A 27,334-nucleotide genomic window follows, 5' to 3' on the forward strand; every position below is an offset into this window, starting at 1 on the left:
CAAGCAAGCAAATCTTCCAACACTTATTCAACGATCCAATTTGTTAGATATTCAAGATGTTGAATTGAAGAAAATCAAAAGTCTTCACTCTGAAAAAAATCGTCTTCTTCATATCCTTAAAAAACAAGGTAAATCTAATGAAATTCAAATCATAAACTCGTGGTTCAATTCAAATCCTCATGCATCTTCTGTTCAAATTAAATCATTTCTTGATAATTTCACTCATTCTTTCTATTCTCTTTCTTCTTTTCATTCTTCTTTTAACTAACAATAACATCTTTTTAGTTTACGATGTTATTCTGGAACATTCAAACCAATTTGAATGTGACATTTCAAACACACAAACATCCCATTAAATCAACACATTCAAACATCAAAGAATAATTTGTTATAGTAATTAATAATTGATAGATACTTCAATAATCAACAAAACAAAGAATAACAGAAAAGCAATTAACAATAAGAATAATGATAAAATAATATCCAAATGGTATTTATTCATAAGAAAATCGAAAGAACATTGAATAATAACAAAAGAAATGAGATAAATGTTAATGTTAATACTAAATCAAATAAACACAATAACACCATTTAATTGAATGAACAATCAACATATACAAGAAATAAAAATGATAATCTTAATAATGAAATAACCAACTAAAAAGAAAATAAAAATAAAAATAAAAATAAAAAACATTAATATCAAATAAATTGAATCAACTTAATCAATCATTTCTCAATATGTTGGAATTTTATTCATTTATATTTTTCATTATGTTTTTTATTTGTTAGGAAGTATGATTATTTCTTTCCTAAGAATGGTGTTGAAAGAAAATATTATTATTAAATGATGGTTTTTTATTGTTACTTATTTTTGTTAAAAAGTTGTAACTTACTTAATTTGAGATTTATTTTTGTTGGGATTGGAAGTTTAGTGAATAATATTTTAATATTAATTGTAAGTTTTTTATTTTCGTTATTAAATTAACCATCCTGAGAATTAAGTATACTTTCGTTAATTTTTAAAAATCAAAAAATTCTAAATTTATTTTTTTATTAAAAAATAAAGTCATGATAAAATAATAATTTAAATTCTCTTTAAATTCTATTTTATTTTTTCTCTTCTTCTTTTGTTTCTTCTTCTTTCTTATCTCCAGCATGCTTAGCATCATACTCTTCTTTCTCTTTTCTTTGCCAGTCATTCAATCTTAACCATGGTCTATCTTCTGGCTTATTCTTACTCTTCCATTCTTCGTATGCAGCAGATTGTTTCATTAAACTATCAATAACACCTCCAACCATAGTTTTAGTTGCTTTATTAACACACCATGCTGGAATCCATCCATTCCATGAGTTCCATCCAAAGTAATAGAACATAGTTCCTTTTTCAGTAGTTTTCATATAATAGCCTGACTTATAAGACCAAGCTCTAACAAATCCTGATTTTTCTGGGACTAATGGATGTTTATGAGAAAAATTGAAAATGATGAATTCTGTCATTTCTGGGTTATGCCACCAACTTCTTCTATTAACCCAGTCTCTATTAGAAATAATAAATGGCATAGCAACAGAATAATATCCAATGTCATTACACTCATCAATTTGTTCAATTAAAAATCCTTCAATCATACGATCATCCCATGTTTTTCTGTAATCTGGATCATGAATACATTCATAAATAACTTGAGCAGGAATATCTTTCATAGCATCAGAAACTAATTTGACTTGAATTTCTGCTGTATTTTCTGGGTTTTTGAAATGAACTTGGGTATGTTCATCTTTATATGACTCAATCCATCCTTCAGTTTGGTCAAAGAATCCTTTAAACTCTTCAAAGTCTGCTTTTGTAGAAATAGGTAAATCTGGGTTATGAGTTAAGACGTTAAGGTCTCCTGGCAATGACATAAGTAATTAATATTTCTCAGTTCTATAATAAATCACTTTCTTTTCCTTCCATTTTAATCACCGAACTTTTTATTCAATCTATATTTAGTTTTTCTTAATTTTTATATTTTCATTTTTTAAATAACATTTTTATATTTTTTGACTGTTTTTTAATTTCTTTTAAACACACCTACCACATTTATTTTGTTTTTTCTTGTTCTTTAGTTGATGCATTGTTTTGTGTTTCTCATTAAGAGACAAACAGCATCTTTTTCTGTTTTTTTTCGAATGTCTGTGTGACAATTTGTTCTAAAGTTGTTTAAATAAGTGGTGATGATAAGTAATGGTTAAAACTTTTTATGTTGTGAAGTTTATAAACATTTGTTGTGAAGTAGTGTATTGGTTCAATTTTTAATCAATACATTTAACTGCTTTCTATTTTTTCTGTGTTATGGAGTTATATTTCATTGTTATTATAATATTTCACTCATATAAGTTAAAAGTCTCATATTCTTAGTATTTATTTTATTATTACTCTTTTTAAAGGTTAGTTTTTAATTAATATCAGTTAAAAAGCAATTAATTAAGTATTAATAAAACTAGCTTCTATTGTTGCTGAACAAGCAGAGTTTTCAAATATATTTTTCTATAGTATTTCTACTGTATATGTTTAGTTTTGGTAGAGTCAATATCTCCTGACATCCATTATGTTTGTAATGGCATGGTTTTTAATTCCTTTTATAACATCGAATTCAATTTTTAATTAATTATTTACTTATCCATTTATTGAAATTACTACTTGATTTATTTTATTTATCTTATTTCTCTATTTTCTTTATTCTATTCTTTATTTATATTTATTTCTTTTATTCAAACTAGTCTCTATTAATATTATAATATTCAACATTATTCATACATTTATTAGAATAGTTTTATTCTTTTTATTTATTATTTAGATTTTATCTTTGTATTTCATTAATTTTATATAGTGTCTATTCATTGTGCTTTCCAGTTACTTATTCTCTTTAAACTGAAATTTAATTCATTTATTGTTATAATGACATTATCATAATTGAAATATCTTTCATTCCACGAGGTGATTTGTTTTATTTTCCAATTTTCTTTATTTAATATCACCTGTGTTTCATATAACTATTTCCAATATTCTAAAGTAATATCGTTATTTGGGTATATTTCATTGTTTGTTTCTTCCATATTTTAATTTTCTTGTTAGAATCAAACATTATTTTATTTGTATTGATTCTGACCCTTTCATCTTTATTAAATTTAATTCTTTCTTTTATCATTGTCATCATATATTTTAGGTACTTTATTCTTTCTAGTGCTTTAACTTTTATTCCTTCTTCATCATATTCTTTTAATTTCATGATGCACTTGATTCTGTACAATTTCATTGATTATATCTTCTAGTCTATTAATTTTCTTTAGGATTTCTTTTATTTCATCAAATTTATCTCCTATTATTTTATTTTGGAGATAGAGGTGCATACAAATTAAATTATTCTTCATATCATCTTCTATCTCTCATTTCTCCTAATATTATCCAATCTATTTATTAAGATTTTTTATTTTTCATAAAAAAAAAGAAAAAGAAAAAAAAAAGAAAAAGAATGGAAATAAATATAAAAGAAACAACACAAGAAGAGATTCGATTATTCATTTCTTCTCATCCTGTCACTAATCCTCTTCTCTTTTATTTGAACACTTCGTCTGTCTTTATTCCTGTTTGTGTGAATGTATATTTGTTGATGATTCAATTAAATAAAGTAGCAACAAGAATATAGTCAATGGCTTCAATTAATATACAAAACACTCATTGAAATCAACGAATCATACTCAGTGTTATTTGTTTTACTTATTCCACGTGTTAACTTATTCCCTCGTTATAATAATGTGGGTGTGGGTGGAACATTTGACCGCCTTCATTGTGGTCATTATTCCCTCATTCAAACGGCTTTATTCACTTCTTCATCACATCTTGCCATTGCAATCACTGGTGATGCATTACTTCATTCAAAACAAAACTATGAGTTGATTCATTCTTTCACCACTCGTCAAACACAAATCATTGACTTACTTCATACCATCAACAAATATTATCCAATTCCACCTTACACAATCTCCGAAATTAATCAACCCGAAGGAACATCAACTACTGACCCTACTCTCGATTGTTTAATTGTTAGTGAAGAAACACAAAAAACTATTTCATTCATTAATAACAAACGAATTATGAATGGATTTCAACCTTTACATTCAATTACTATTAATCTTATTCTTACCACAGATGGCTCAAAATTCTCTTCTTCTACTCTTCGTTCTAGAGAACGTTTACAAAATAATTCAACCCAGAATTAAATTGATTTTTATTAAATTAATTAAAATTTACCATTCAAAATTCTCAATCATTTCTCTTTGTTGATTAATACTATGTTGTACTTTAACTCTCATATAGAATATTGGGCAGTCTTTGTTAGCACAGATAATTTCTCTATGATGGGATTGCATACATTCTTGACATTGAGTCATAATACGATGGTATGCGTTTTCTGATTTTTGTACGTCAACCAACTTTCTAGCATAAATTTCTCCAGTTTTTTCATGACAATTTCTACAAATAGTACCTTCATTTTGTTTTAATACAGCATGACACTCAGCACATCGTTTTGTAACCTTTGCAAATTTCATAATTCCAGTATTTGCTGTTGGAGTGATATTTACAACAAACCTTGTGTGTTTTCCTTCAAAAATTTCACTAACCTTTTCTCCTAAAATAGGTTTGAAAATACGTGTTAATGGTTTTTTCAATTGATTCTCAATATAGTAATCAAAATCAATTGGGATATTATTTTCTAATACATACAATGGGTCTTCTGCTTTTTCATAAGCTTTTGCATCTTTTGTTGATTTAATAATAACATATGGAATTCTATCTCCTGTATTAATTGTAGTTGTTTTATCTCTTTCTCTAATTCTTTTAACTAATTCTACATGAGCTTGTTTCCCCGCATAATCTTCTTTACTTAATGTTTTTGATATAATTAACATAGATAAATCTAACTTATTTTGTAGTAAATCAGAAATCATATTTTTTACAAAACTAATTGCTCCTTCAACGTCTGAGTCTAATAGAATTTTATTTAATACATTTTCGATGACATATTTCACTAATAAACAATTATCTCTTCTTACAGTTTCAATTCCCTTAGTATCTACATGATCCCATTTATCTGCTCGATTGAAATATAATCCTGCATATCTCTTTTTACTAATTAATAAATACGGGAAAAACACTTTTTCAAATTCAAGATTGATTGGTCGTGGAAATTTTGTTGTTACAAATACAGCAGCTTCTTTTCCTAATCGAATTGCTTCAGCTAAATCAGATGTTCCAAATTTTACCATAACTGAATCTGTATCACCATAAACAACTTGTGCATCCCATGGAAATCCATTTTTCTTACTGTATTTTTCCTCTACAGTAGTTTTTGTTAATTCAATCATTGTTCTACCGTAGGAAGTTACACTTGATGCAATTTGCATACAAGGGAGTTTTCCAATTTGTGCACCAGTAAATCCATACACTGAATTTGCACTAACTTTAAGTGCTAATTGTCTTCCATTTAACACAGTAATTTTAAAAGGATCTGTGGCAGCTGCCATATCTTTTTTAGCTTGTTTTCTTGCTGCAAGTAAATTTTCGAGAATTTCTGGTAAAATTCCTTTTCTCTTACTTGACTTAACAAAAAGATCACCATTTGGTGATAATTCTACATCTTCTACATTAAGTTGTTTGTCTTTTAATTTTTTCATAATTTGGTCATACAACTTTCTATCCTCTTCACTCTCAGATGTTTTCAGAAACTCTATTGATGGAATATCCTTTCGAGTTTTAATTCCATCAATTAAAGTAGAATAACACAAATTATGAGAAATCATAATAGAAGGATATAGTGAAGAGAAATCTAGTGTTGAAATTGGTACTTTATAAAATCCTTTAATTGGATTAATAACAGTAGCTCCAACATATTTATCTCCATTTGTTTTAGTTCTTTGGAAGAATGGAATAAATAAGTTCTTTGCATTAGCATGACGATACAATTGAGTTATAACTTTAACTTGTTGTCCTCGAGGAAGAAGGTATGACAATGGAATACCAGTGACTCTACACATTTCAAATCCATTTACTAATGACATTAATTTCTCTAATAATTTAATTGGTAAATACGTATCTTTTAAACAATAAACAGCAATTCTATTACGATCATCCATACTTCCTTCATGTAATGTAGTGATATCAGCATAATGTACTTCTTCTTTTTGATCACCAAGGAAATTACTTGACACAAAGTTTAATGTATAAGACCTTAATTTATAATCATGTTGAATAACTTGGAACATATCAAATGGAATTCTTCCTTCTAGATTTATTAATTCATTTGATTCTCTAACACCTACTGCCTTTGACTGGAATGTAGATTGTCTAATACTCACATGAGAACTTTTTAATTTTGAGAATGATGAGAAGTCCTTAACTTTTAATACCTTTGCTCGTTCTAATAGATATTTAAAATCAAAGTTCATAATATTATACCCAGTAAATATATCAACATCTATTGCATTAATAAAATCTGACCACCCTTTTAATAATTCTTCTTCTGTGTCATAGTCATATATAATAGCTCCAGGAATTGGTGAACAACCTTTTAATACAAATACATTCTTTGTAACAACATCTGGTCTACCAAATTCAACGACATAATTAGCAATTTGAATAACTGGATCAAGTTCAGGAACTGGGAATGAACCTTTTCTTCCTGCACATTCAATATCAAAAGAAAGAATTCTTAATGGAGCAGTTTTAGTATATTCATTATCACATCCTAAATTTAATAAATCTTTTACATCTAAATGAATTTCATGTTGACACCTTGAAATTTTATTTGCTTCATCTTTTACTAAAACATATCTTTTTGCTGGAACTTTTACCCAACTACATCCAACTAAACCAGAATCTACCATAAATCTTAAAACAAACAATAAGTCTGCTTCATATGTCTGATAATGTCGATTATTAACACGTTGAGTTTCTTGAAGAATATGTCTTAACAATGGAACATATTTTGGAAGTCTTAAAGTTATTTTAATAAAGAAAACTTCTTTTTCGAAATTATAATTCATAAGAGAGTGATGATTTTTAATATTTTCCATATTTAAAATGTATTGTTCAAAATCCCCTGTTGCTTTTACTTCAGAATGAAGTTGTTGATTACATTTCATTTTAAGTTCATCAAGTTCTTGTTGTGTATATTCTTTTTCTACAGAAATATAAAAATATGGTTTATATCCATGTACCATAGCTAAAACACTATCCCCTTCATTTGTAGTTCCATATAAATATAATACTGGTTCATTATATCCTTCACTCAATGGGTCTTCTTCTATTCGATATTCTTTTTCAACAATACGATTAATATAATCAATATCAAATTGTAGAAATTCAATATCATCTTTTTCTGGATCATATTCTCTTTGTGGAACTTTTTTAATCTCATCCAATCGTTTGTCATATCCAATCACCTTATCATTTCCTTTTGGATTAATTATTACTCTTTTCATTTTTTTAATCAGGGGTTTTCTTTTTTTAAGTTCTTTTTTGTTTCTTTTCTTTTTTTTTTTTTAAGATAATTCCTCCTTTTTATTTCTTTACTTCTTATTTCTTTTTTACATTATAATTTTACTATTACCACTATTCCTCTTCTCATTATGTCTAACTTAAAAAATCCAATGTATTGATTGAGTTTATATTTTATTGTTGATATTAACCTTTCATTTATTGCACTATATTTCTTTGGTTCAATTTTCAATAAAAATAAATAATTCATAATCAATGAATTAAATAAATTAATAAATTGTAATTTAACATATGTTTTAGTATTACAACAAATACATTAAACAAAATAATAATATAATAAAGAAAAAACAAAATACAAAATAAGAAAATAAGAAAAGAAATAAACAATTAACATCTTATTAATTAAAACAAAGAGTATTATTACTTCTTTTAAAGTTTAAGAAAAAATAATTTAAGACAATGTGATATTGTTATAAATAAATTAAATAAAAATATTGTTTTATTATTTATATAAATCATTAGAAAAAAAAAATGAAAGAAATCTTTTTTTTAGTTTAAGTTAAGAATAAAGAATTAACAGATAATTTATTAAGTAAATTTATTACTCTTCCTAATAACTTATTTCATTTTTTATTTAAATTACATTATTCTTATCTTATAGTTTGTTATATCAATAATATGTAATAAAAAAAATTACTTTTTTAATAGTTAAATTGTATTATATTTTTAATTCATATTTTTTGGAAAAACATTTTTTTTAAATTAAGAATTTCTATATTTCTAATAAATATTTTAGTTTTTTTTCTTTTCATGGAAAAGAAGTTCAAAAAAAAAATAAAAAAAAAGGAACTAAAAATAATAAAAATGAAAGTCTTATTCATTTGTTTAATTTGTGTTTTAGTACAATCCCGCTCCACCCCTGAAGAGATAGACCAATATAGAAATTCATCAAAACTTGTTGTTATTGAATATATGTCAGAAAAGTGTCACTTTTGTCAATTAATTGATAAAGAAATGAATGAGACAATCTCTGAACTTGCAATGCTTAATAATATTAAAATATTCCAAATTGACTGTGACAAACACAAAAGTTATTGTAAACGAGATGGTGTTTCTGCATATCCTACTATTCTTCCAATTAGAAATAACTTTATGTACAATGAATTAAAAAGACCAAGAGAAGGTTGGAATTGGAAATTACAAATACTTGAAATTGCAAATGCCCCAATGCCAAAATATGTTGTTGGAAGAACTAAATTAAATAATACAGCTGTTCCAAAGCAAAATCTAAAAAATCCCTTTATGATGAATAAATAAATACTACTATTTGTCTTAATTACTTTAGGTTTATTATTCTTTCCTTCTTAAAAATAAATGAATTATTAAAAAATAACTTCCTTTTAATAATTGAATGTGATTAAATCCTTTCAAAAATCATTCCAAACTATTCATTTCAATGTAAAAAGAGTAAATTATTCATTGAACCATTTAAATTTTTCTTCTACCTCCTTTCTCATTACAGCAAGTTCTCCTGATTGATTTAAACCAGAAACAGTTTTAATAAACTCAAGAACATTTCTATCAGCATAACTCATTGTATTAACTTCCAGTGATTCACTATAAATACAATGACCTCCTCTTTGGGTATAAGAAGAAATAACAAATGGGCTAAATCCACAAAGAGCCTTAATTCTCAAATAAGAATAATCTTGGTCATTTAATACTGGATCATCAAAAGAATTAATTGTATATGTTGGAATACGAGTACATGGTAAATTTTGGAACCATTGCTCTACATCCCAATAATATGCTTCAACACTCTTGTATCCAAACATTGGGGCAATTAATGTTTTCTCTAATTCTTTCATTGTTTTTGCGTTGTTTACTGCATTTAAATCATATAATGGATGTCCATCTTTATCAGTAGCTTTCTCAAAAACTTCTTTATGACTAAAAAGAATTTCTTTAAACTCATCAATAAATGGTTTAGCATATAAATCAGGTGTTTCTACAGCAGAAATTCCCCAAACAGGACAAACAGCACAAATCGAATTTACATTAAATTGTAATAAATCAGATGAATATTTATAACTTAAACGAATTGCTTGTGATCCACCAAGAGAATATCCAACGATATTAATTTGTGCTTGTTCAAATTGTTTATGAATAATAGGAAGTGCGTCATAAATGTCTTCACATGAAATAGCATTGTATAACTTTCCTGTTGTTACTTCAATTCCAGATAAACCTCTTTTAATGAAAACAATAGCACGGAAATTATTTCTACGTGCAAGCTCTACTGCTTTCTTAATATATAAACTCTTCTTATCTCCGACAGCACCAGGAACAAAAACTATTATTGGTGCTGTTACTGGTAAATCGCTATCAAGAACATCAAATCCACAAATACCTCCATCTTGACAATGTACAATAGTTCTACTATAAGAAAATGAAAATGTTGTATCAGTTTGAGATGTATATACTGTTAATAAATGTCCTGAAAGTGGTTTTAATGGACATTGATAAGAAGAACTAAGTTGTGGTGTTACAGAAAGAACCTTAGATGAAAAGGGTGATTGTTTCATATAATAGGTATGTGGATAATCATCAGTTTCTATAATAAATGAAATTAAATAAATGAACAATGGAAGAAGAATAAGAATCAGTGAATATGAATAATACCAACAATATAAGACAAATACAATATAAGATGTGAATAAATAAAATGGTCGGTGATGTTTCATTGCTAATAGTAATGTTTGTGTATGTGCGACAAAAGAAGCAATATAAAATTGTAACAATAATTTTACATTCATTCTTCCTCTTCAACTGGACTTTAATTTTTTCAACTCTCTAAACAAACCCTTTTTTTTTCTTTTTTTTACTTCAATTCTACTTTTTTGTTATTTGTAATTGTAATAAATTTTTTATGTTCTAAAAATATAATTAACAAATATAGTAAAATCAATTTAATTTTGTGATTGCTCTATAACATCTTCTTTTTTATTATTTATTTCTTGAGAATGAATTTCTTTTTCATGAAAATGGTGTAACAATGCCTTGAATGCACCGTCCAAGGCGGCTGCTTCCCGTTCAGTCAACATAACTCTTCCAAGTAATTTTTTCATTGATTCAACAGCACCAACTTCTCTTTGTTCATTCATTACAGAATGTAAAATTTCTTTCCATTCTTCAAGTAACTCTCCTTTTTCTTTGGCAATAATTTCTTTGCACCCCTCAGGAACTAAGTCTCCACCATCTCTTAATCTCATGTGCATATAATTTAATGCGATACCAACTGCATGACTAAGATTTAATACTGGATAATGACTTCTAATATCAATTTTATTTAATAAATCACATGCGTCACATTCTTCAGTGTTAAGTCCATTACTTTCATTTCCAAAAACTAAACCAACACACCCTTTCATTGTTGATAACATATCTCCAGCTTCTTGCATTGTCATTAAAATTCTTTTATTTTTTTGTCCAGAACTTTCCCTTGCAGTATATCCAACCAATAATGTACAGTCTTTTCTTACTTCTTCAAGGGATTTACATATTACAGCATTCTCTATATATCCATTTCCATGTCGAGATACTTTAATAGATTCTTCCCCAATTTCACACAAGGGATTGACAATATACAATTTATTAATTCCATAATTAGCACATAACCTTCCAACAGCTCCAATATTATCTTCGTGCATTGGTCTTACTAATATAACACTCATCTTAATATCACCAAAAGTCCTTTCATCTTGAACCTTTTCTTTTTCTGGTGTGATTTTCATTTCTCCAACTCTTAAAGTTATTCCCTTAACTTTTTTCATTTCATATTTTTCAATAGCTTTAGCACAACTTTGTTTGTCTGTAAAAATTATATGTGCAAAAGTAATTCTTTTATGAAAAATAGAGATAGACTCTATTGTTCCAAACTCACTAAATAATTCTCTCAAATCTTGCTCAGTAAAATCATTTGTAAATCCTCCAACATAGATTTTCCCTTTTTCAATATTCATATGTAATGAGATTCTTTCTTTTATTTAAGTTATTTTTTAACTTTTCTTTTCAAATAACCCTATTTTCAGATTGTGTTTTTGTTGTTCATTTTTAACTTTTGGGATAAGATATTTCATTTTTGAATGAACTTCTTATTTTTCTTCCAAAAAGACACTAATATATATTAAACAAAAAAAAGAATAAAACAGAAAAAGAAATAAAAAAGAACGAATATCATTCAATTAATTCAAAAATAGATGTATGTTACTTCAAAGAATTAGGATTCCATAAATGAGACAAAGAAGATTCAATTTTTTGTTCTGTTTCAGCCAAACTTTCTTGTATAAATACAACATTTTCTTTTATTTGGTAGGCTTGTTTACTATTTTCATCAAGAGCTATTTTTGCTTGTTGTAAAGTAATATTATTTACTAAAGGTGTTACTTTATTACTTAATTCAGTAATTTGATCACTAAGATCATTAAATTCTTCCTCAAAACTAGAACAGATTTTAAATAATTTTTCTTTAATAGTTTTTTCATTTTGTCTACTACTTTCTTCAAGTAATTGTTTTTCTCTTAATATTTGCATCTGATTAATTGTTGTATCAAATACTTTATTTATTTTAGGTCTTATTTTATCTTCTACTTGTTTTAAAGAAAAACTTTTTAACCGTGTTTCTTGAATCATTTTATCTAAATCATTATTATACTTTATATCTTTTAATGATAATGCATTTTTTAAACGATCTGACTGTATTTTATTCTTTAAAAATTCCATCATACTTGAATCAACATTTACAAAAAGTGATGTGTTTGCTGTTTGAATTGTGTTATTCATCGTATTCATATTTATTGAATTAAATCCTCCATTACTATTATTTCCAAATCCATTACCAAATGGTGTGCCTAACCCACTTCCTAATCCACCATTATTTCCAATCCCTGTTGCAGTATTTGTCATGCCAAATCCTCCACCAAAACCCATGTTATTATTTCCAAATCCACTGCCAAGTCCTGTATTATTATTTCCAAATCCACTACCAATCCCATTACCTAATGTTGAACCAAAACCACCAAGTCCAGTAGTATTTCCAAATGCACCTGACGTTGAACCAAATCCTGTATTAGTAGTATTACCAAATCCAGTCGTTGTTGAACCAAACCCTGTATTACCAAATGTATTGTTATTACCAAAACCACTTGGTGTTGAACCAAAACCACCAGCCGTCTTAGTATTGTTATTATTTCCAAATCCACCTATTGTTGAACCAAAACCACTACCAAAACCTGTATTATTACCATTACCAAAACCACCTGTAGTTGAACCAAAACCAGTGTTATTGGTATTTCCAAAACCAGTTGTTGAACCAAAACCAGTACCAAACCCTCCTGTTGTATTAGTTGTTTTACCGAATGTGTTATTGCTTAATCCACCAAAACCAGTTGTTGTGAATGCCATTATTGAATAAGTTCAATCATTCACAGATCCCTTTTCTTTTCCATTGTGAATTATTTTTCAATTTCTTTTTAAATAAAAATAAATTTGTTTTTTTGTATTATCTTAATTTTGTGTTTTGAATTCATTAAAAAACATAAATTTGATTTAACACAATAAAAAAAATTGTGTTATTAAAAGGTTTTTTTATGTTCTTCAGTCTGATTATCGCAAAAAATGCTAGTATGAAATAGTTCATCGAAACGTCATTTTCCAAAATTCACAGGCACTTAATCTAATCCAAAGAATAATATTAAAACATAAAACATAAAAATTAAATTATAAAATTATAATTTATACAAGTATTATAAAAATAGAAAAAAAGATAGCAAAACAATAATAAAAAATAAAATATCAATAGAAAAGTGACAGCCAAAGAGAAAGAACCAAGAGAAGAAGGTAAAAGAAAAAAATATGAAACAAATCTCATAGGCATCGGTAGGAAAAAACAGGCAATTCTAATTGACATGGAAACACAAGCAAAGCCTCGAAGAAAGTGTTGGATGTGTGTCTTTCCTGGATGTACTGAACCACCAAAGACAAGGTATAACTGTTATAGTCATGTTTGGGATGCACATTTACGACATTTAAATGGAGAAAAAGAAGCATATAAAAGAATTAAAGAAGAAGAAAGAAAAGATGCAATGAAATTATGTGAGATGTATGTAGTATATGTAGATGATTCAAGAGGAAAAAAAGGAGGAAATTCATTTGAGAAAAATATTCAAATAGAAAATGAAAGAAGAAGTTCAACAATGTTTGTTCGTCAAATATCTGAAACACCATTAATACCATCATTAACACATTCTATTAATAATCTTCAAACAATTCAAAATTATCAACAAGTTCAACAAAATATTAGATCTCCACTTGTAGTGAGTACTTCAAGTTCTACTTCTGCACAAATTAATTCTCCAATTAACTTACCTCAACAATTAACTCCTTCAACTATTCCAATTCAACAAATTGAACAAGCTAATACAACAATTGCACAAGGAGTTTCAACTGATAATTCTACATTAACAAATCCATTATGTCTAAATGGATTTATTGATTTTAAACAAGAAAGTGAAAATTCAAATGGATTTAATTCTCGAAATGATTTATTTACATCACCTCAACAACCCCAAAATGAAATTCCATGGGATTATCTTCAGTCTCCTTCTACTCCATTAACACCAACACAAATGAATGGAATAATAGAAAAAAATGAAGATTTTATTCGTATTGAAAGAATTAATGAAAATTTAAAAAGACTTCATGTTATGGGAGAAATCATGGCAGAAAATGGATTTTTACAACGATCTGATATTCGTGTAAAAGAAAATATTAAACCATTAGTTGATTCATTAAATACAGTACTTCAACTAACAGGAACATCATTTAATTATATTGGAAAAAAAGAAGAAAAACTTGGGTTTATTGCACAAGAAGTTAAAAAAGTTTGTCCTGAATTAGTTATTGAAGATGACAAAGGAGAACTTGCAGTAGATGTTATTGGAGTAATTCCGCATTTAGTAGAAGCATTAAAACAAATTTATGAAAATGCATCATCAGAGCAATTATCTTCAAATGAAAGATATAAAGAACTATCAGAAAGTACTCAACAAATGATTAAAGTGGTTGAAGAATTTAGAAAAGAGATTCAAGAAAAAAATGATGAAGAAAAAGAAACAAGAAAAAATAAAATAGACAAAATGTTATTCTTTAATTTTTCATTTGGACCAGCTATAGTCACATTATTTGCATCTATTTTTTTAACTATCTTTAGTATATTTGTCATTTTTTCATTACCAGAATTTCCATTTATGTGGGGATATTGTTGGTTTACAACAATATTATCATATTTATCATTATGGAATACTCGTAATGAATTAAAAGTTATGTGGAATGGAGGACCACTAATACTTTATTTTAAACATAATAATTTTATATCTATATATTTATTTTTATTATTAGCGGCTATAGGAATTACAGTTAGTATGATTATGGGAACCATTGTATTGATTGTAATGGTTGTCTATGTTTCATTATTTGTTTTGATTGGAGGATTATTAATTATTATGAAAGGAATGTATCAGTTAGATTTTAAAGTGATAAGTTCGGTTTTAATAGTTTATTTAGTATCTGTTGTTATTGTTTCTTATTCTTTATTTATTACTCAACCTGGTTATGACTGCTTTATCAATTCACCTTCTACTACAAATTTTGAATTACAACTCCAATTAAATACTCCAATTCAACGTCAAACATTCTCTCCTATCCCATGGAATTGTATGAAATATGAAGTTAAATCTAGTCAAAAACTTCCTGCTGGAATTAAAATTGGGTCAGTTAGAACAGATGTAGAAACAGTTCCTTATCTTTATGGTACAGTAACTGATTTTTTCCCAACTACAAAGGTAGAAATGTTTTTAGAATGTGCTTCATATGTTCGTTTACGGTGTGGTGTTATAACAATGAAAGTATGTGATGGAAGAGATAAGATTTCATGTGAGGATAACCAATGTAATTGGTGTGGAAATAGTTGTAAAGCAACGTGTTGATGTAATTTAAACTAATTTGATTTTTTTATAGAAATATCTTTTTTATTTTTATTAATATTTAATTAATTAATTATTTAACTATTTATTTAATTATTTATTTATTTTATAATTGTGAATTGTTTTGTTCTATTTTAATTTGGCTGATTAAAAATAGTAGAAAAATTAATTAAAAAAAAGTTTTAATTTTATTTTTATTTTTGACGAAGAGAAATTAACCAAAAAAAACGTATTTTTACATTGAAAATTTTTAGTTTGTTTGTTCTAAAAAAACTTAAAGAAAACACTTAAAGGATTGATGAACGAAACACATGTCCCTGTATTAACAATTCATACCAATTTTAGAAAGAATCGACAGAGTTGTTTTTCACCATCAAGCATAACTCAATCAATTGATTATAATACTGAAGATGTAGTTGTTAATACATTAGTTAAAGAAAGAGAAATTAGTTATACTAATATTATAATTTCTAGTGTTAAAAGTGAAATAATGATAGACACAATTAATACAATACCAATTATTGTTCATACAATTTCTTTTACTTGTAATTCAAGAATTGATACTATTCAAAAAACAGCTAATGACCTTTATGAACTTGACGCTTTTTTTAAATCAAAAAATCCAGTAAATGGATTTCCTCTTTTTCCTAAAAGAAGTATTTCTTATCCAATGAGAGATACTGCTTTATGTGAATATCTTCAAGCAGTAATTAATATTTCTGGAGTATGTGATTCTGAATATTTTAAACAATGGATTTCTACTTCATTACCAAATTCAATTATTTCTATAAGAAGACCAATAATTTCAGGTGAGTTAAAAAAAGAGGGATATATCTTAAAACGTTGGGTAGCAAGATATGTTTTAGTGAAAAGAAATTATTTGATTTATTTTGTTAGTGATAAAGAATTTTCTAAATTAACATTACCTACAATCTTAGATTTAAAAGGTGCTAATATAAAAGTTTCTGATATGAAAGAAAAAACTTTTCATATCAAATTATCTTCTGGTGCTGTTTATCATTTTAAAACGAAAACCAAAGAATTATTAGGTGAATGGATAGTTGCTTTACAAAGTAGTACTGTTATTATTCAAAGAAGAAGAGATAGAAGACAAAGTGTTTATAGTGAAGAAACTTCTCATAAACCTGTTACACCTATACTTTCTTTACAAGAACTTCTAACAATTCAAAGTACTAATAATGAAATTATTAATGAGTGTATGAAAATTGTTCAAACACATAAAGAAGATACTTCATTAATTCATTTATGTAAGAGATTAGAGTCTATAGATTTATTAGATGCAATAGAATTGAATCAAATTATTAGTCAAATTAAAGAAATTTCATTAAATCATCCTGAAGATGTCCAATTATTAAAACTTCTTCGTTTACTTTCTTCAAATGAAATTAAACGAATAGAAACACGTTCTAAAAATCACTCACATCAATCGTCACGTAGTCAATCTAGAAAACAAAGTATTTCATCTCTTGATATGAGTTTAATAAATTCAAATGAATCAAGCACAACTGTAACTCCACGTTCAGGAGTTGTTTGTAGAATTTGTGAAGCTACAGTTTTAGCAGAACATCTTGCTCGACACACGTATTATTGTAAAACATTAAATGAAATTTGTATGAAAGCAACAACAGATGCTGAACGATTAAAAGGTATTGTAGAAGAAGCGAAACGTATTTCAGAATTAAAGAAAACAGATTGTTTCAAAAGATTAATTGAAGTTTCTGATGCAGCAATTAGAATTATGGGAGAGTCATTACAAAAACAATACGATAATTTAAAAGTTTATAATGAAGTTAGTGCTGACCTAGTAGGATCATATCAACATGATGTGTGTGGATATGTTTTTGCTTTCTATGTTCAAAAATTAATACATCACAAAACTGATATTTTAGGAAAATACATAGAAAATCCAAATAATCCAAGACAATTACTTAACGTGTTAGGTGCTGGAGTTCGATTAGATGAGACATGGAATAACATTGGATTAAAAGACTTTGAAATTATTAAAAGAATTAATGGAGGAGCATACTCTAGTGTGTATCTTGTAAGAAAGAAGGTTACTAATGATATTTATGCTATGAAAATTATGAAAAAAGCTGATATGATTAGAAAAAATGTTGTAGATGGTGTTCTAGCTGAAAAAACAATTCTACAAAGAGCACAAACACCTTCTGTTGTAAAAATGTATTATGCTTTTCAAGACACACATAATTTATTCCTTGTAATGGAGTATTGTCCAGGTGGAGATCTTAGATGTTTATTAAGTAATGTTGGTTATTTAGATGAAACCACAGCAAAAATATATTCAGCAGAAATTGTGTTAGCACTAGAATATATTCATTCATTGGGATGCATCCATAGAGATCTTAAACCAGATAATGTTCTCATTGATAAAAATGGACATTTGTTATTAACTGACTTTGGACTATCTACTGTTGGATCCAAAATTGAACAAACAGTTGAAGATTCAAGATTAGTGTGTACACCTGACTATGTAGCTCCTGAGTCAATTGTATCATTTCAATATTCTCGTTGCTCAGACTATTTTAGTTTAGGATCAATGATCTTTGAATTTATTTGTGGAATTCCTCCATTCCACGAAGAAACACCAGATGCCATTTTTCAAAACATTAGAACAGGAAAATATTCGTGGCCATCTTCTATTAATCCATCAAATGAGTTAAAAAGTATTGTGTCTGGGTTACTAACAGTTGAAGTTAAAAAACGATTAGGTTATAAGTCAGTCCAAGAAATTAAATCACATCCTTGGTTTGAAGGTATTAATTGGAACACTTTATTAAATGAGAGTCGTGAAGATATTTTTGTACCTGAATTAGATAATGAAACAGATACAGGATATTTTGAAGTAGACAACCAAACGGATAATAATACATTTTCAACTGATTTTAATGAAACTAAAGGATCAAGTGTATTATCAAGAATGAAAGGAGATCATTGTGAAAAATTTAATAAATTTAATGGAATATCATTCCATCATTTAGTAGAAGAAAACATGAGTATTGCTAATGAAGTTACAACAAGTGAAAATGATAGAGAAAGTAATAATAACACAGATTCAGATTCTCAAATATCTGTAGAGTCATTTGAAGAAGAGAATAATGAAACTGATAATCCTACAGATACAAAACAAGATGCAAAGAGTGATCATTGTTGAACACATATACATTTGTTTTTTTATCAAATTAACATACTTTTTATAATATTATTCTTATGAATATGAATATTTTTTTTTTGGAATAAGATGCTTTTTAAAAGAAAAAAAAATATATTAAAAAGAATTGTAAATATTTCATTCCAAAGAGGTTAATAATATAATTAACAAAAAGTGAGTAAGTCAAAAAAGAAAAAATTTAATATTATTTCTTATAATGTTTATGATGTCATCAATTAAAAGACACAAAAAGTGAAGAAAGTAAAAATAAATAATAAAAAGTTAAATATTACTATAAAGGGATTGAATCACCGATGAAATTTATCAAAATAGGCTCAAAGGTCACCTTATTAAGAATAGTGCATTTCCTTGTTTAAAAATCAAACATTCTCAGAGAGATGAAAAGCCAGATTATTTTTATTATATAAAAAGAGTATTAGAAATAAAACTTACTTCATAGTCAGAATAATGTCTCTCAAATTACCACTACAAATTCAGACTTGTAATGTAGTTTCAAAAAACTTTGAAGAATGCCACTGTTTACTCTGTCAACGAGGATTTATCAAATTTGAGAAGAAACCAACTTGGAATACTATTCTCAAAGTAATATTTTATTCACTTAAGAAAATGTTTCCTATGAAAGAATACTTCAGTTTGACAACTGACATATATCATTTTATTACAAACCATATTAAAATTTTCGGTGAATTAAAGCATTGTTTGTTTTTTTTTGTAACTTTTTTTTCAAGCGTTATTTATTCATGTTCATTTTGTAGTTAAAAGAAAAAGTCAAATTTGGAAGAAAGCAATGATTGATGCTTTAAGTCACTCAGCATCTTTCCAAACAGGGTTTCCAATTTATGGAGTGAATGGCTATTGGAAATTAATTGAAGAGACTGACCCTTGGGATGAAGAAGAAAAACCAAATAATGGAACGTGGAAATGGAAAATTGTTCATCAAAAAACTAAAACATATGATGTTGATGAGCCTAGAGAAGTTGACATTAAATTTGTTACTCAAAATCCACAAAGTTATGACTGGGTTGGTTCAACTCCAAGGATGAACCATCATGAACTTCCTTATATTCCACCAAATAAATATATATCAGTACCAATCGTTTCTACTATGGAAAAATTGGAATGGAAGGATGATGAAAACTTCGAATCATTTATTAGTAATAATTCAGTTTAATATAATAAATTATCAAAAGCACTATGTACTTTACCCAACCAACTAAGTTGAACGCAATTTCAATTGATTTATTTGTGACTTATTGACATTGGTTCATTGACTTTTCTCTAGAACGAAGAGTAGAAGAAGAGAATTTTGAGCCATCTGTGGTAAGAATAAGATTAATAGTAATTGAATGTAAAGGTTGAAATCCATTCATAATTCGTTTGTTATTAATGAATGAAATAGTTTTTTGTGTTTCTTCACTAACAATTAAACAATCGAGAGTAGGGTCAGTAGTTGATGTTCCTTCGGGTTGATTAATTTCGGAGATTGTGTAAGGTGGAATTGGATAATATTTGTTGATGGTATGAAGTAAGTCAATGATTTGTGTTTGACGAGTGGTGAAAGAATGAATCAACTCATAGTTTTGTTTTGAATGAAGTAATGCATCACCAGTGATTGCAATGGCAAGATGTGATGAAGAAGTGAATAAAGCCGTTTGAATGAGGGAATAATGACCACAATGAAGGCGGTCAAATGTTCCACCCACACCCACATTATTATAACGAGGGAATAAGTTAACACGTGGAATAAGTAAAACAAATAACACTGAGTATGATTCGTTGATTTCAATGAGTGTTTTGTATATTAATTGAAGCCATTGACTATATTCTTGTTGCTACTTTATTTAATTGAATCATCAACAAATATACATTCACACAAACAGGAATAAAGACAGACGAAGTGTTCAAATAAAAGAGAAGAGGATTAGTGACAGGATGAGAAGAAATGAATAATCGAATCTCTTCTTGTGTTGTTTCTTTTATGTTTATTTCCATTCTTTTTCTTTTTTTTTTCTTTTTCTTTTTTTTTATGAAAAATAAAAAATCTTAATATTTTCAAGTAATTTTTGTTATTCTTGTTTTTTAACATTATTTTCCTTTCGTATTTATTTCATATATCTCTATCAACTAATCTAATTTAGCAAATCTAATCAAAAACAGTAAACAACAAATAATATTTTAAAAGGAATAAATACAAAGAATTGTAATTAAAATATGAAATAATAAACATCAAAGACACATAACACCAATTAACCAAAATAATATATAATAATGATATTTTTATCTTAACTACTAAAATAAATTGAAAATGAAGTTTATGAGAAATAAAACTGATAAATGGGATAATTCATATTTACTTATTTAAATGAATAATTGAAAATAACACTGTAATGAATAATATAAATATCTCTTAATATAAACATGTTTTCTAAATAAACGAATATTTCTTGTTACAGTTAGTAATAGAATTAAAACAATATTTGGTTGTATAGTTTTAATAAATTAAATGGATTTGTTTGTTTTAGAATATTTCAATTTAAACAAACAAAAATTGATTTAGTTTATTGTTTATATTTTCATTGAATCAATAATTCTTTAATGTTGAGAGAATGGTATTAAAAATGTATGTTTGTTCTTATTTGTATTATAAGAAGATTCAGATAAAATTCTATAATGAAAAAGAAAATAGAATAAAAAACAAATTATATAACTCAAAACTCTTTAAAAATAAATCTTTAATTGTATTTATTAAAATTACTTTATGCATCATTAAATCGATTAGATGACTTCAAATACATTTCACTAAAACTAACACAAGTTTTTTTAGTCAGACAGTTGTTTTGTGAAACAATAAATGAAAAAAAGAATGAAAATGAGGAGAAAGAAAAATTAACAAAGTGTGTTTATTGTATTAACGTTTCAATGAAAACAATAAAGTGTAAAGATAAAGCAATAATAAAGAAGAAGTGATGTTTATTCTTTTTTCAGTCAAAAAACAAAAATAAAATCTAAAAAATCAAAAACACAAAAGAAACATAAAACAATGGAAACAACTCAAAAAATTTTTGAGACGATGTATGTCAATGATACGAGTGCCAAAGTGATTAAAAAACTTGCACTTGAAGGGAAAATGACAAGATATAATTTAAGAACAATTGCATGGAAGATTTGGCTTGGAGTATTGCCATTACCAGTCAATTCTGTTTGGACAAGTAAAATGAATAATGAAAGAAAAAGATATCATGAACTTGTAAAGAAATATGAAAATGAAACGTATGTAGTTGATCCATTATTAAGTGGATCATCAAATAATGAAAGGGATGAATTAAAGAAAAAAATTAAGAAAGATATTGATAGATTATATAATTCAATTGAGTTTTATTGTGATAATGAAATAAGAACAAAAATAAGTAATGCATTATATATATTTGCACGTGAACATGATGATTTAGGATATCAACAAGGATTTCATGAGATAATGGGAATTTTTATAAGAGAACTTGTTTTAGATTCAGAGTTAATTCAAAACAATACAATAGAAAGAGGAATATTACATACAGTAATTTGTTTAAATGAAATTGAAGCAGATACATTTATTTTATTTGAAAAATTAATGACTATTCTTGGAGTATTTTATGAACAAAAAAGAATAAAAGACTCTTCTACAACATCATTAATTCATTTTAAATGTGAAAAATTATTTCAATCAATAGCAAAATATGACCCAAAGTATTTTGCTACTTTAATTAGACATAATATTGTTCCTGCAGTATTTGGACTTCGTTGGATTCGAATGTTATATGCAAGAGAATTTCATATAGATGATGTAGTTATTTTATGGGATGCAATCTTTGCTTTTGGACATCAATTAAAATTAGTTGATTCTTTATTTATAGTAATGATGTTATATGTAAGAAATGATATTGTTGAACGAGATGATGAAAGTTATTCTTTGAGAAGATTGATGAAATATCCACCAGTAGAAGATATAAAACTTTTAATTGAATTAGCTGTTGCTTTAGCTGAACATCGAGTTTCGATAAGTGGGACTTCAATTTGTATGAGAGTTGATCAAAATTCATTGTTAGTTGATCAACCGATTGATTGGTTATCGAAGAAAAAATGTTCAAGAGATTCTGATAAAATAGAAGAATCTTTATTACAAAAACTTGGGACTATTCAAAGAAAACTTGTTCTTGTTGATAGAGAAGAAAAAATAAATACTCAAGAATTACTAAATATTGCTTCTGATTTATCTAAAATAATTGATACTATGAAATAATTATTCAAATTTTAGTTTTATTTCTTTAAATATGTATAGTTTTATTTTTATCATAGACACTACTATCTAGTCTCTTATAAACTAATTAATTAAAAAACTTTTCAAATGATGACATACGTTTATTTAATTTTTATAATTGTTTGCATTACATCAGGTAATAACATTACATGTACTATAAATACAAAAGATTTAAAAGAATCAAATTGTATGTTGTACAAAAAAGAAACAAACCAATTGGTACTATCTTCACAATCTACAACTATTTACCTAAATGATGGATTTTATTCATTTTCATTTGATGGACTATTATCAAATAAAAAAGTAAATATTAAATTAACTGGTAAAGGAGATATATTATTTAATTTGTATAATTTAAATAATACAAACATTTATTTTGATTCTTATGAAAATCAAATAATAACTCTATTATACTTTAATGGTTTAATTCATTTATTTTCAGAAAAAACAATAAAAGTAGTTATTATTTATCAAGAAGATTTGTCTAATTTAAAAATTAGTCACACAATTATAATTTCTTCTCTGTTATCTTTTGAAGAAATTAATTCAATGAAATTTAAAAAAGAAGAGTATAATATTGAACCTTCATTCTCAATTAAACAACAAATAGTAAACACAATTACAAAAATAAAATTACTATTTATTGAAATGAAACAAAATATTCTTTATTGGAATGAACAACGTAAAATTGAAGAAGATAAATTATTTCATAGTGAAGAATTAGAATTTATTAAACAAAGAGTTAAATCAAAAATTAATTATTTGGCTTCATTTATTAATTCAATAACATTTGAACAAATCAAAGTAAAAACATTATGTCAAAGTTGTATTTTTTGGTTTAGGTTAAAAGCATCTGTTACAAATGCATTAGGTATTACAACTGCAACTAATTTCTGTGATTATGATTATGTTCCAAAAACTTTATGCAAAGTTACTGTTCAAACTACACACTCATTAACGAGTAAATATCTTTACGATGAAAAAAAAGAAGAAGAAATGTATTGTTCTTCATATTGTCTAATACAAAAGAAATAAGAATTAAAAATATTTTTAAATTAAATCATTCAATTTTATTTAAAAAAAAATTAACCATATCAAAATAATAAATTTATTAAAAAAATTCAATTTATTTAGACAAACACTGGAAAAGTGGATGGTTCATTGCTTCTTTTGCACTAAGACGTTCTTGATGGTCATAAACCAATAATTTAGAAAGTAAGTCATAGACATAAGGTGTAATAAGATGTTGGTTCTTTTCATTTTTAAAAGTGTCCCAATCAACTTTAGGAAATCCAATTAATAATTGCATTAACTTATCTTCAATTTCCAAATGATATTTTTGAACATATTTTTGGAATCCATCAGTTCCTAATACTTGAACAATTTTAACTAATTGATCTTTATTATTAGAACCTTTAAACAATGGCTCTTTAACAAAAAACATTGTAGCAACCATACAACCAAAACTCCACATATCTAATGAATAGTCATAGTCTTGAAGATCAGTTAATAACTCTGGTCCTTTATAATATCTTGAAGCAACTCGAACATTATATTCAGTTCCTGGATGATAAAATTCTGCAAGACCCCAATCAATTAATTTAAGGATTTTTTTCTTAGGATCAATCATAACATTATGTGGTTTAACATCACGATGCATTATTCCCATTGAATGGGTATAGTCTAATGCTTTTAATAATTCTTTTAAATAATAACATATTTCCATATAATTTAACGATGGATATAACGTTTTAAAATCAACATTTTCTACATATTCCATAACTAACGCAGGAGTTTGTGTTGATGGCTCCATTACAACATCATATAATTGAATAATATTTGGTCCATCTCGAAGGTCTTGTAATATTAAAATCTCTCTATTAAACTTTTTTGCTTTTACTGGTTTTAACACTTTAATAGTACATGGAACATTTTGTTCAACTACAACTCCTTCAAAAACATCACTATATTTTCCTCTTCCAATTTTACGTACAATTTGATAAGGGTCTTGATTTCCCCATTCAACAGTAACATTTTCATAGTCATAGAATATCTTCTCTTTATGTTCTAATACATCACGATAATATCGAGAAAAACTTTTGGGTCGTTCACTCATATGAATTTTTAGATGTTCTTTTTTTTCTTTTTTCAGGGTTTTTTTTTTGTTTTTTCTCTTTCTTCTTTCATAAAAATAAATTGTTATTATAAACAAAATGTTTTTCTTTTTCTTAATTCCTCAAAGAGAACTGAATTTTAAATAAATCTTGAAAACCTCAAAAAGCGTCACTATTTTTGAAGTTTATTGGAAAAACCCACAAAAATACATCAAAAATGAATAATGAAAAAAATCTGAAAAATCCTAAAAATAAATGAAGAGAGATAAATTCAGTGTATTTTTAGATTCGCTCAGAATAGAAATAATTCTAAAAATATCATGAACTGAAAAAGGAATAAAGAATAATAAAAGAGATAATGAAAAAAACTATTAAAAATAGATTATAAAAAAATCTAAAAAGAAAAAAAAAAAAGAAAGATCAACGTGTCAACCCTGAACTTTTTAAGGAAGAACTGATAATAAACAAATAGAAATAAATATGGCTGAATCACGTGAAGATTGTGTCTTCCTTTCTAAACTTGCTGAACAAAGTGAAAGATATGATGAAATGGTTCAATACATGAAACAAGTTGCTGCTCTTAACACTGAATTATCAGTTGAAGAAAGAAATCTTCTTTCTGTTGCTTATAAGAATGTTATTGGATCTAGAAGAGCTTCATGGAGAATTATTACTTCTCTTGAACAAAAAGAACAAGCTAAAGGAAATGACAAACACGTTGAAATTATTAAGGGATATAGAGCTAAAATTGAAGACGAACTTGCTAAATATTGTGATGATGTTCTTAAGGTAATTAAAGAAAATCTTCTTCCAAATGCTTCTACTTCTGAAAGCAAAGTCTTCTATAAAAAGATGGAAGGTGATTATTATAGATATTATGCTGAATTTACTGTAGATGAAAAGAGACAAGAAGTTGCTGACAAATCTCTTGCTGCTTATACTGAAGCTACAGAAATTTCTAATGCTGATCTTGCACCAACTCATCCAATTAGACTTGGTCTTGCTCTTAATTTCTCTGTTTTCTATTATGAAATTATGAATGATGCTGACAAAGCCTGCCAACTTGCTAAACAAGCATTTGATGATTCAATTGCCAAACTTGATGAAGTTCCAGAATCATCTTATAAGGATTCTACTCTTATTATGCAACTCTTAAGAGATAACTTAACTCTTTGGACTTCAGACACTGCTGATGAAGAATAATTTATTTTTCTGGTTCATATATTTTTCTTTTCGTAGTATTGTCTTTTTTTATCAAAAGTAATTATATTTTTAGTCAAAAGGAACGGATAAAGTAATAAATAATTCTTTTAATAAGTTTTTATAAGTAAAAAATTAATTAATTGACATTCAGTTATATTTTCTTATATAAAACTTTCGTATCATATTATGATATTCATATCTCATCAAAAACTTCTGACTTTATAACAACAATCTCTTTATTATAAATAAATACGAAACAAAATAAAAGTCAAATCACCTGTTAACAAATTAATATAAATGAAATTAGAATGTCATATTCACTCAATAATTTTTTTTTATAATTGACAAGGTGGAATTATGTTTAGTTATAATAATAATAGAAATACATTCATTCTTACATTTAAATTTAAGAAATGTTCTATATTCAAAAACAAAAATATATTATATGATTCTTAATAAATTTAATTAATAGAATGTCATTAACATAATTATCATAATATTAACAAATTAAATAATATAATTGTATGAAGAAAAAACTAAATCAGTAAAAAATAGTTTCTGAGTTATGATTGTTTCAAGTAATTCTTATTGAAACATGATATAACACAAAAATAAATCAAATCAATATTTATAAAAATAACAATAACATATTATTTTAAAATAATTAAAAGTATAGTATAAAAATAATTTCTTATTAATTACATTTTAATCTATTAAAACAAAATAGATTTACTATATTTATAATTATTTCATTTCTTCTTTATTCAATCTTTAAAAGTGAATATATTATTTTCTTATTTAATTACTATAAAGTAACAATATGTTATTATTCTTTTGTGATATAAATTACAGATACTTCTATACAATCAATATTTTTATTTGAAAGTTATTAAGTAATAATATTATTCTATATTTCTATGATTAATA

General features: G+C 26.1%; 16 protein-coding genes across 16 annotated transcripts in view, besides 2 other annotated features; 9 read left to right on the forward strand and 7 right to left on the reverse strand.

Moving 5' to 3' along the window:
• EHI_006560 (78 kD aglucose-regulated protein homolog precursor, putative) overlaps positions 1-268 on the forward strand; it is a gene marked incomplete at both ends in the record, with an annotated part of 888 nt that extends 620 nt beyond the window's left edge. Inside the window, one exon of the mRNA XM_001913616.1 lies at positions 1-268. This exon is cut by the window's left edge and continues 620 nt beyond it. Coding sequence (XP_001913651.1) covers positions 1-268 — 268 coding nt within the window.
• Positions 269-1,069: 801 nt separating this feature from the next.
• On the reverse strand, positions 1,070-1,905 carry EHI_006670 (uncharacterized protein; the record flags this gene model as incomplete). Its single annotated transcript, XM_649387.2, has 1 exon — positions 1,070-1,905. The coding sequence occupies one exon, from the start codon at positions 1,903-1,905 to the stop codon at positions 1,111-1,113; it is 795 nt and encodes a 264-aa protein (XP_654479.1). The 3' UTR covers positions 1,070-1,110.
• Positions 1,906-2,453: 548 nt separating this feature from the next.
• Positions 2,454-2,868: a repeat region.
• Positions 2,867-3,464: a repeat region.
• A 51-nt stretch (positions 3,465-3,515) lies between these two features.
• Positions 3,516-4,263, forward strand: EHI_006680 (phosphopantetheineadenylyltransferase, putative; the record flags this gene model as incomplete). Its single annotated transcript, XM_001913617.1, has 2 exons — positions 3,516-3,629; positions 3,676-4,263. The coding sequence occupies 2 exons, from the start codon at positions 3,516-3,518 to the stop codon at positions 4,261-4,263; spliced, it is 702 nt and encodes a 233-aa protein (XP_001913652.1).
• A 27-nt stretch (positions 4,264-4,290) lies between these two features.
• EHI_006690 (DNA polymerase delta catalytic subunit, putative) lies at positions 4,291-7,524 on the reverse strand (the record flags this gene model as incomplete). Its single annotated transcript, XM_649385.1, has 1 exon — positions 4,291-7,524. The coding sequence occupies one exon, from the start codon at positions 7,522-7,524 to the stop codon at positions 4,291-4,293; it is 3,234 nt and encodes a 1,077-aa protein (XP_654477.1).
• An 880-nt stretch (positions 7,525-8,404) lies between these two features.
• On the forward strand, positions 8,405-8,857 carry EHI_006700 (thioredoxin, putative; the record flags this gene model as incomplete). The annotated part of the gene is made up of 1 exon (XM_649384.1): positions 8,405-8,857. The coding sequence occupies one exon, from the start codon at positions 8,405-8,407 to the stop codon at positions 8,855-8,857; it is 453 nt and encodes a 150-aa protein (XP_654476.1).
• A 155-nt stretch (positions 8,858-9,012) lies between these two features.
• EHI_006710 (uncharacterized protein) lies at positions 9,013-10,356 on the reverse strand (the record flags this gene model as incomplete). The annotated part of the gene is made up of 1 exon (XM_649383.1): positions 9,013-10,356. The coding sequence occupies one exon, from the start codon at positions 10,354-10,356 to the stop codon at positions 9,013-9,015; it is 1,344 nt and encodes a 447-aa protein (XP_654475.1).
• A 153-nt stretch (positions 10,357-10,509) lies between these two features.
• EHI_006720 (RNA methyltransferase, TrmH family, putative) lies at positions 10,510-11,562 on the reverse strand (the record flags this gene model as incomplete). The annotated part of the gene is made up of 1 exon (XM_649382.1): positions 10,510-11,562. One exon carries the CDS (start codon positions 11,560-11,562, stop codon positions 10,510-10,512), a length of 1,053 nt encoding a protein of 350 aa, XP_654474.1.
• Positions 11,563-11,806: 244 nt separating this feature from the next.
• On the reverse strand, positions 11,807-13,003 carry EHI_006730 (uncharacterized protein; the record flags this gene model as incomplete). Its single annotated transcript, XM_649381.1, has 1 exon — positions 11,807-13,003. The coding sequence occupies one exon, from the start codon at positions 13,001-13,003 to the stop codon at positions 11,807-11,809; it is 1,197 nt and encodes a 398-aa protein (XP_654473.1).
• Positions 13,004-13,506: 503 nt separating this feature from the next.
• On the forward strand, positions 13,507-15,585 carry EHI_006740 (uncharacterized protein; the record flags this gene model as incomplete). The annotated part of the gene is made up of 1 exon (XM_649380.1): positions 13,507-15,585. One exon carries the CDS (start codon positions 13,507-13,509, stop codon positions 15,583-15,585), a length of 2,079 nt encoding a protein of 692 aa, XP_654472.1.
• A 295-nt stretch (positions 15,586-15,880) lies between these two features.
• EHI_006750 (uncharacterized protein) lies at positions 15,881-18,775 on the forward strand (the record flags this gene model as incomplete). The annotated part of the gene is made up of 1 exon (XM_649379.1): positions 15,881-18,775. One exon carries the CDS (start codon positions 15,881-15,883, stop codon positions 18,773-18,775), a length of 2,895 nt encoding a protein of 964 aa, XP_654471.1.
• Positions 18,776-19,240: 465 nt separating this feature from the next.
• On the forward strand, positions 19,241-19,964 carry EHI_006760 (uncharacterized protein; the record flags this gene model as incomplete). Its single annotated transcript, XM_649378.1, has 2 exons — positions 19,241-19,490; positions 19,549-19,964. The coding sequence occupies 2 exons, from the start codon at positions 19,241-19,243 to the stop codon at positions 19,962-19,964; spliced, it is 666 nt and encodes a 221-aa protein (XP_654470.1).
• A 79-nt stretch (positions 19,965-20,043) lies between these two features.
• On the reverse strand, positions 20,044-20,785 carry EHI_006770 (uncharacterized protein; the record flags this gene model as incomplete). Its single annotated transcript, XM_649377.2, has 2 exons — positions 20,044-20,625; positions 20,672-20,785. 2 exons carry the CDS (start codon positions 20,783-20,785, stop codon positions 20,044-20,046), a joined length of 696 nt encoding a protein of 231 aa, XP_654469.2.
• Positions 20,786-21,833: 1,048 nt separating this feature from the next.
• On the forward strand, positions 21,834-23,072 carry EHI_006780 (Rab GTPase activating protein, putative; the record flags this gene model as incomplete). Its single annotated transcript, XM_649376.1, has 1 exon — positions 21,834-23,072. One exon carries the CDS (start codon positions 21,834-21,836, stop codon positions 23,070-23,072), a length of 1,239 nt encoding a protein of 412 aa, XP_654468.1.
• A 666-nt stretch (positions 23,073-23,738) lies between these two features.
• On the forward strand, positions 23,739-24,125 carry EHI_006790 (uncharacterized protein; the record flags this gene model as incomplete). Its single annotated transcript, XM_649375.2, has 1 exon — positions 23,739-24,125. The coding sequence occupies one exon, from the start codon at positions 23,739-23,741 to the stop codon at positions 24,123-24,125; it is 387 nt and encodes a 128-aa protein (XP_654467.2).
• Positions 24,126-24,215: 90 nt separating this feature from the next.
• On the reverse strand, positions 24,216-25,206 carry EHI_006800 (casein kinase, putative; the record flags this gene model as incomplete). Its single annotated transcript, XM_649374.2, has 1 exon — positions 24,216-25,206. One exon carries the CDS (start codon positions 25,204-25,206, stop codon positions 24,217-24,219), a length of 990 nt encoding a protein of 329 aa, XP_654466.1. The 3' UTR covers position 24,216.
• A 478-nt stretch (positions 25,207-25,684) lies between these two features.
• On the forward strand, positions 25,685-26,428 carry EHI_006810 (14-3-3 protein 3; the record flags this gene model as incomplete). Its single annotated transcript, XM_649373.2, has 1 exon — positions 25,685-26,428. One exon carries the CDS (start codon positions 25,685-25,687, stop codon positions 26,405-26,407), a length of 723 nt encoding a protein of 240 aa, XP_654465.1. The 3' UTR covers positions 26,408-26,428.
• Between the last annotated feature and the right edge of the window lie 906 nt (positions 26,429-27,334).

The sequence above is a fragment of the Entamoeba histolytica genome, genomic scaffold (assembly GCF_000208925.1).
Source record: "Entamoeba histolytica HM-1:IMSS scf_1104750516371 genomic scaffold, whole genome shotgun sequence".
In the NCBI taxonomy this organism is placed as follows: Eukaryota; Evosea; order Mastigamoebida; family Endamoebidae; genus Entamoeba; species Entamoeba histolytica.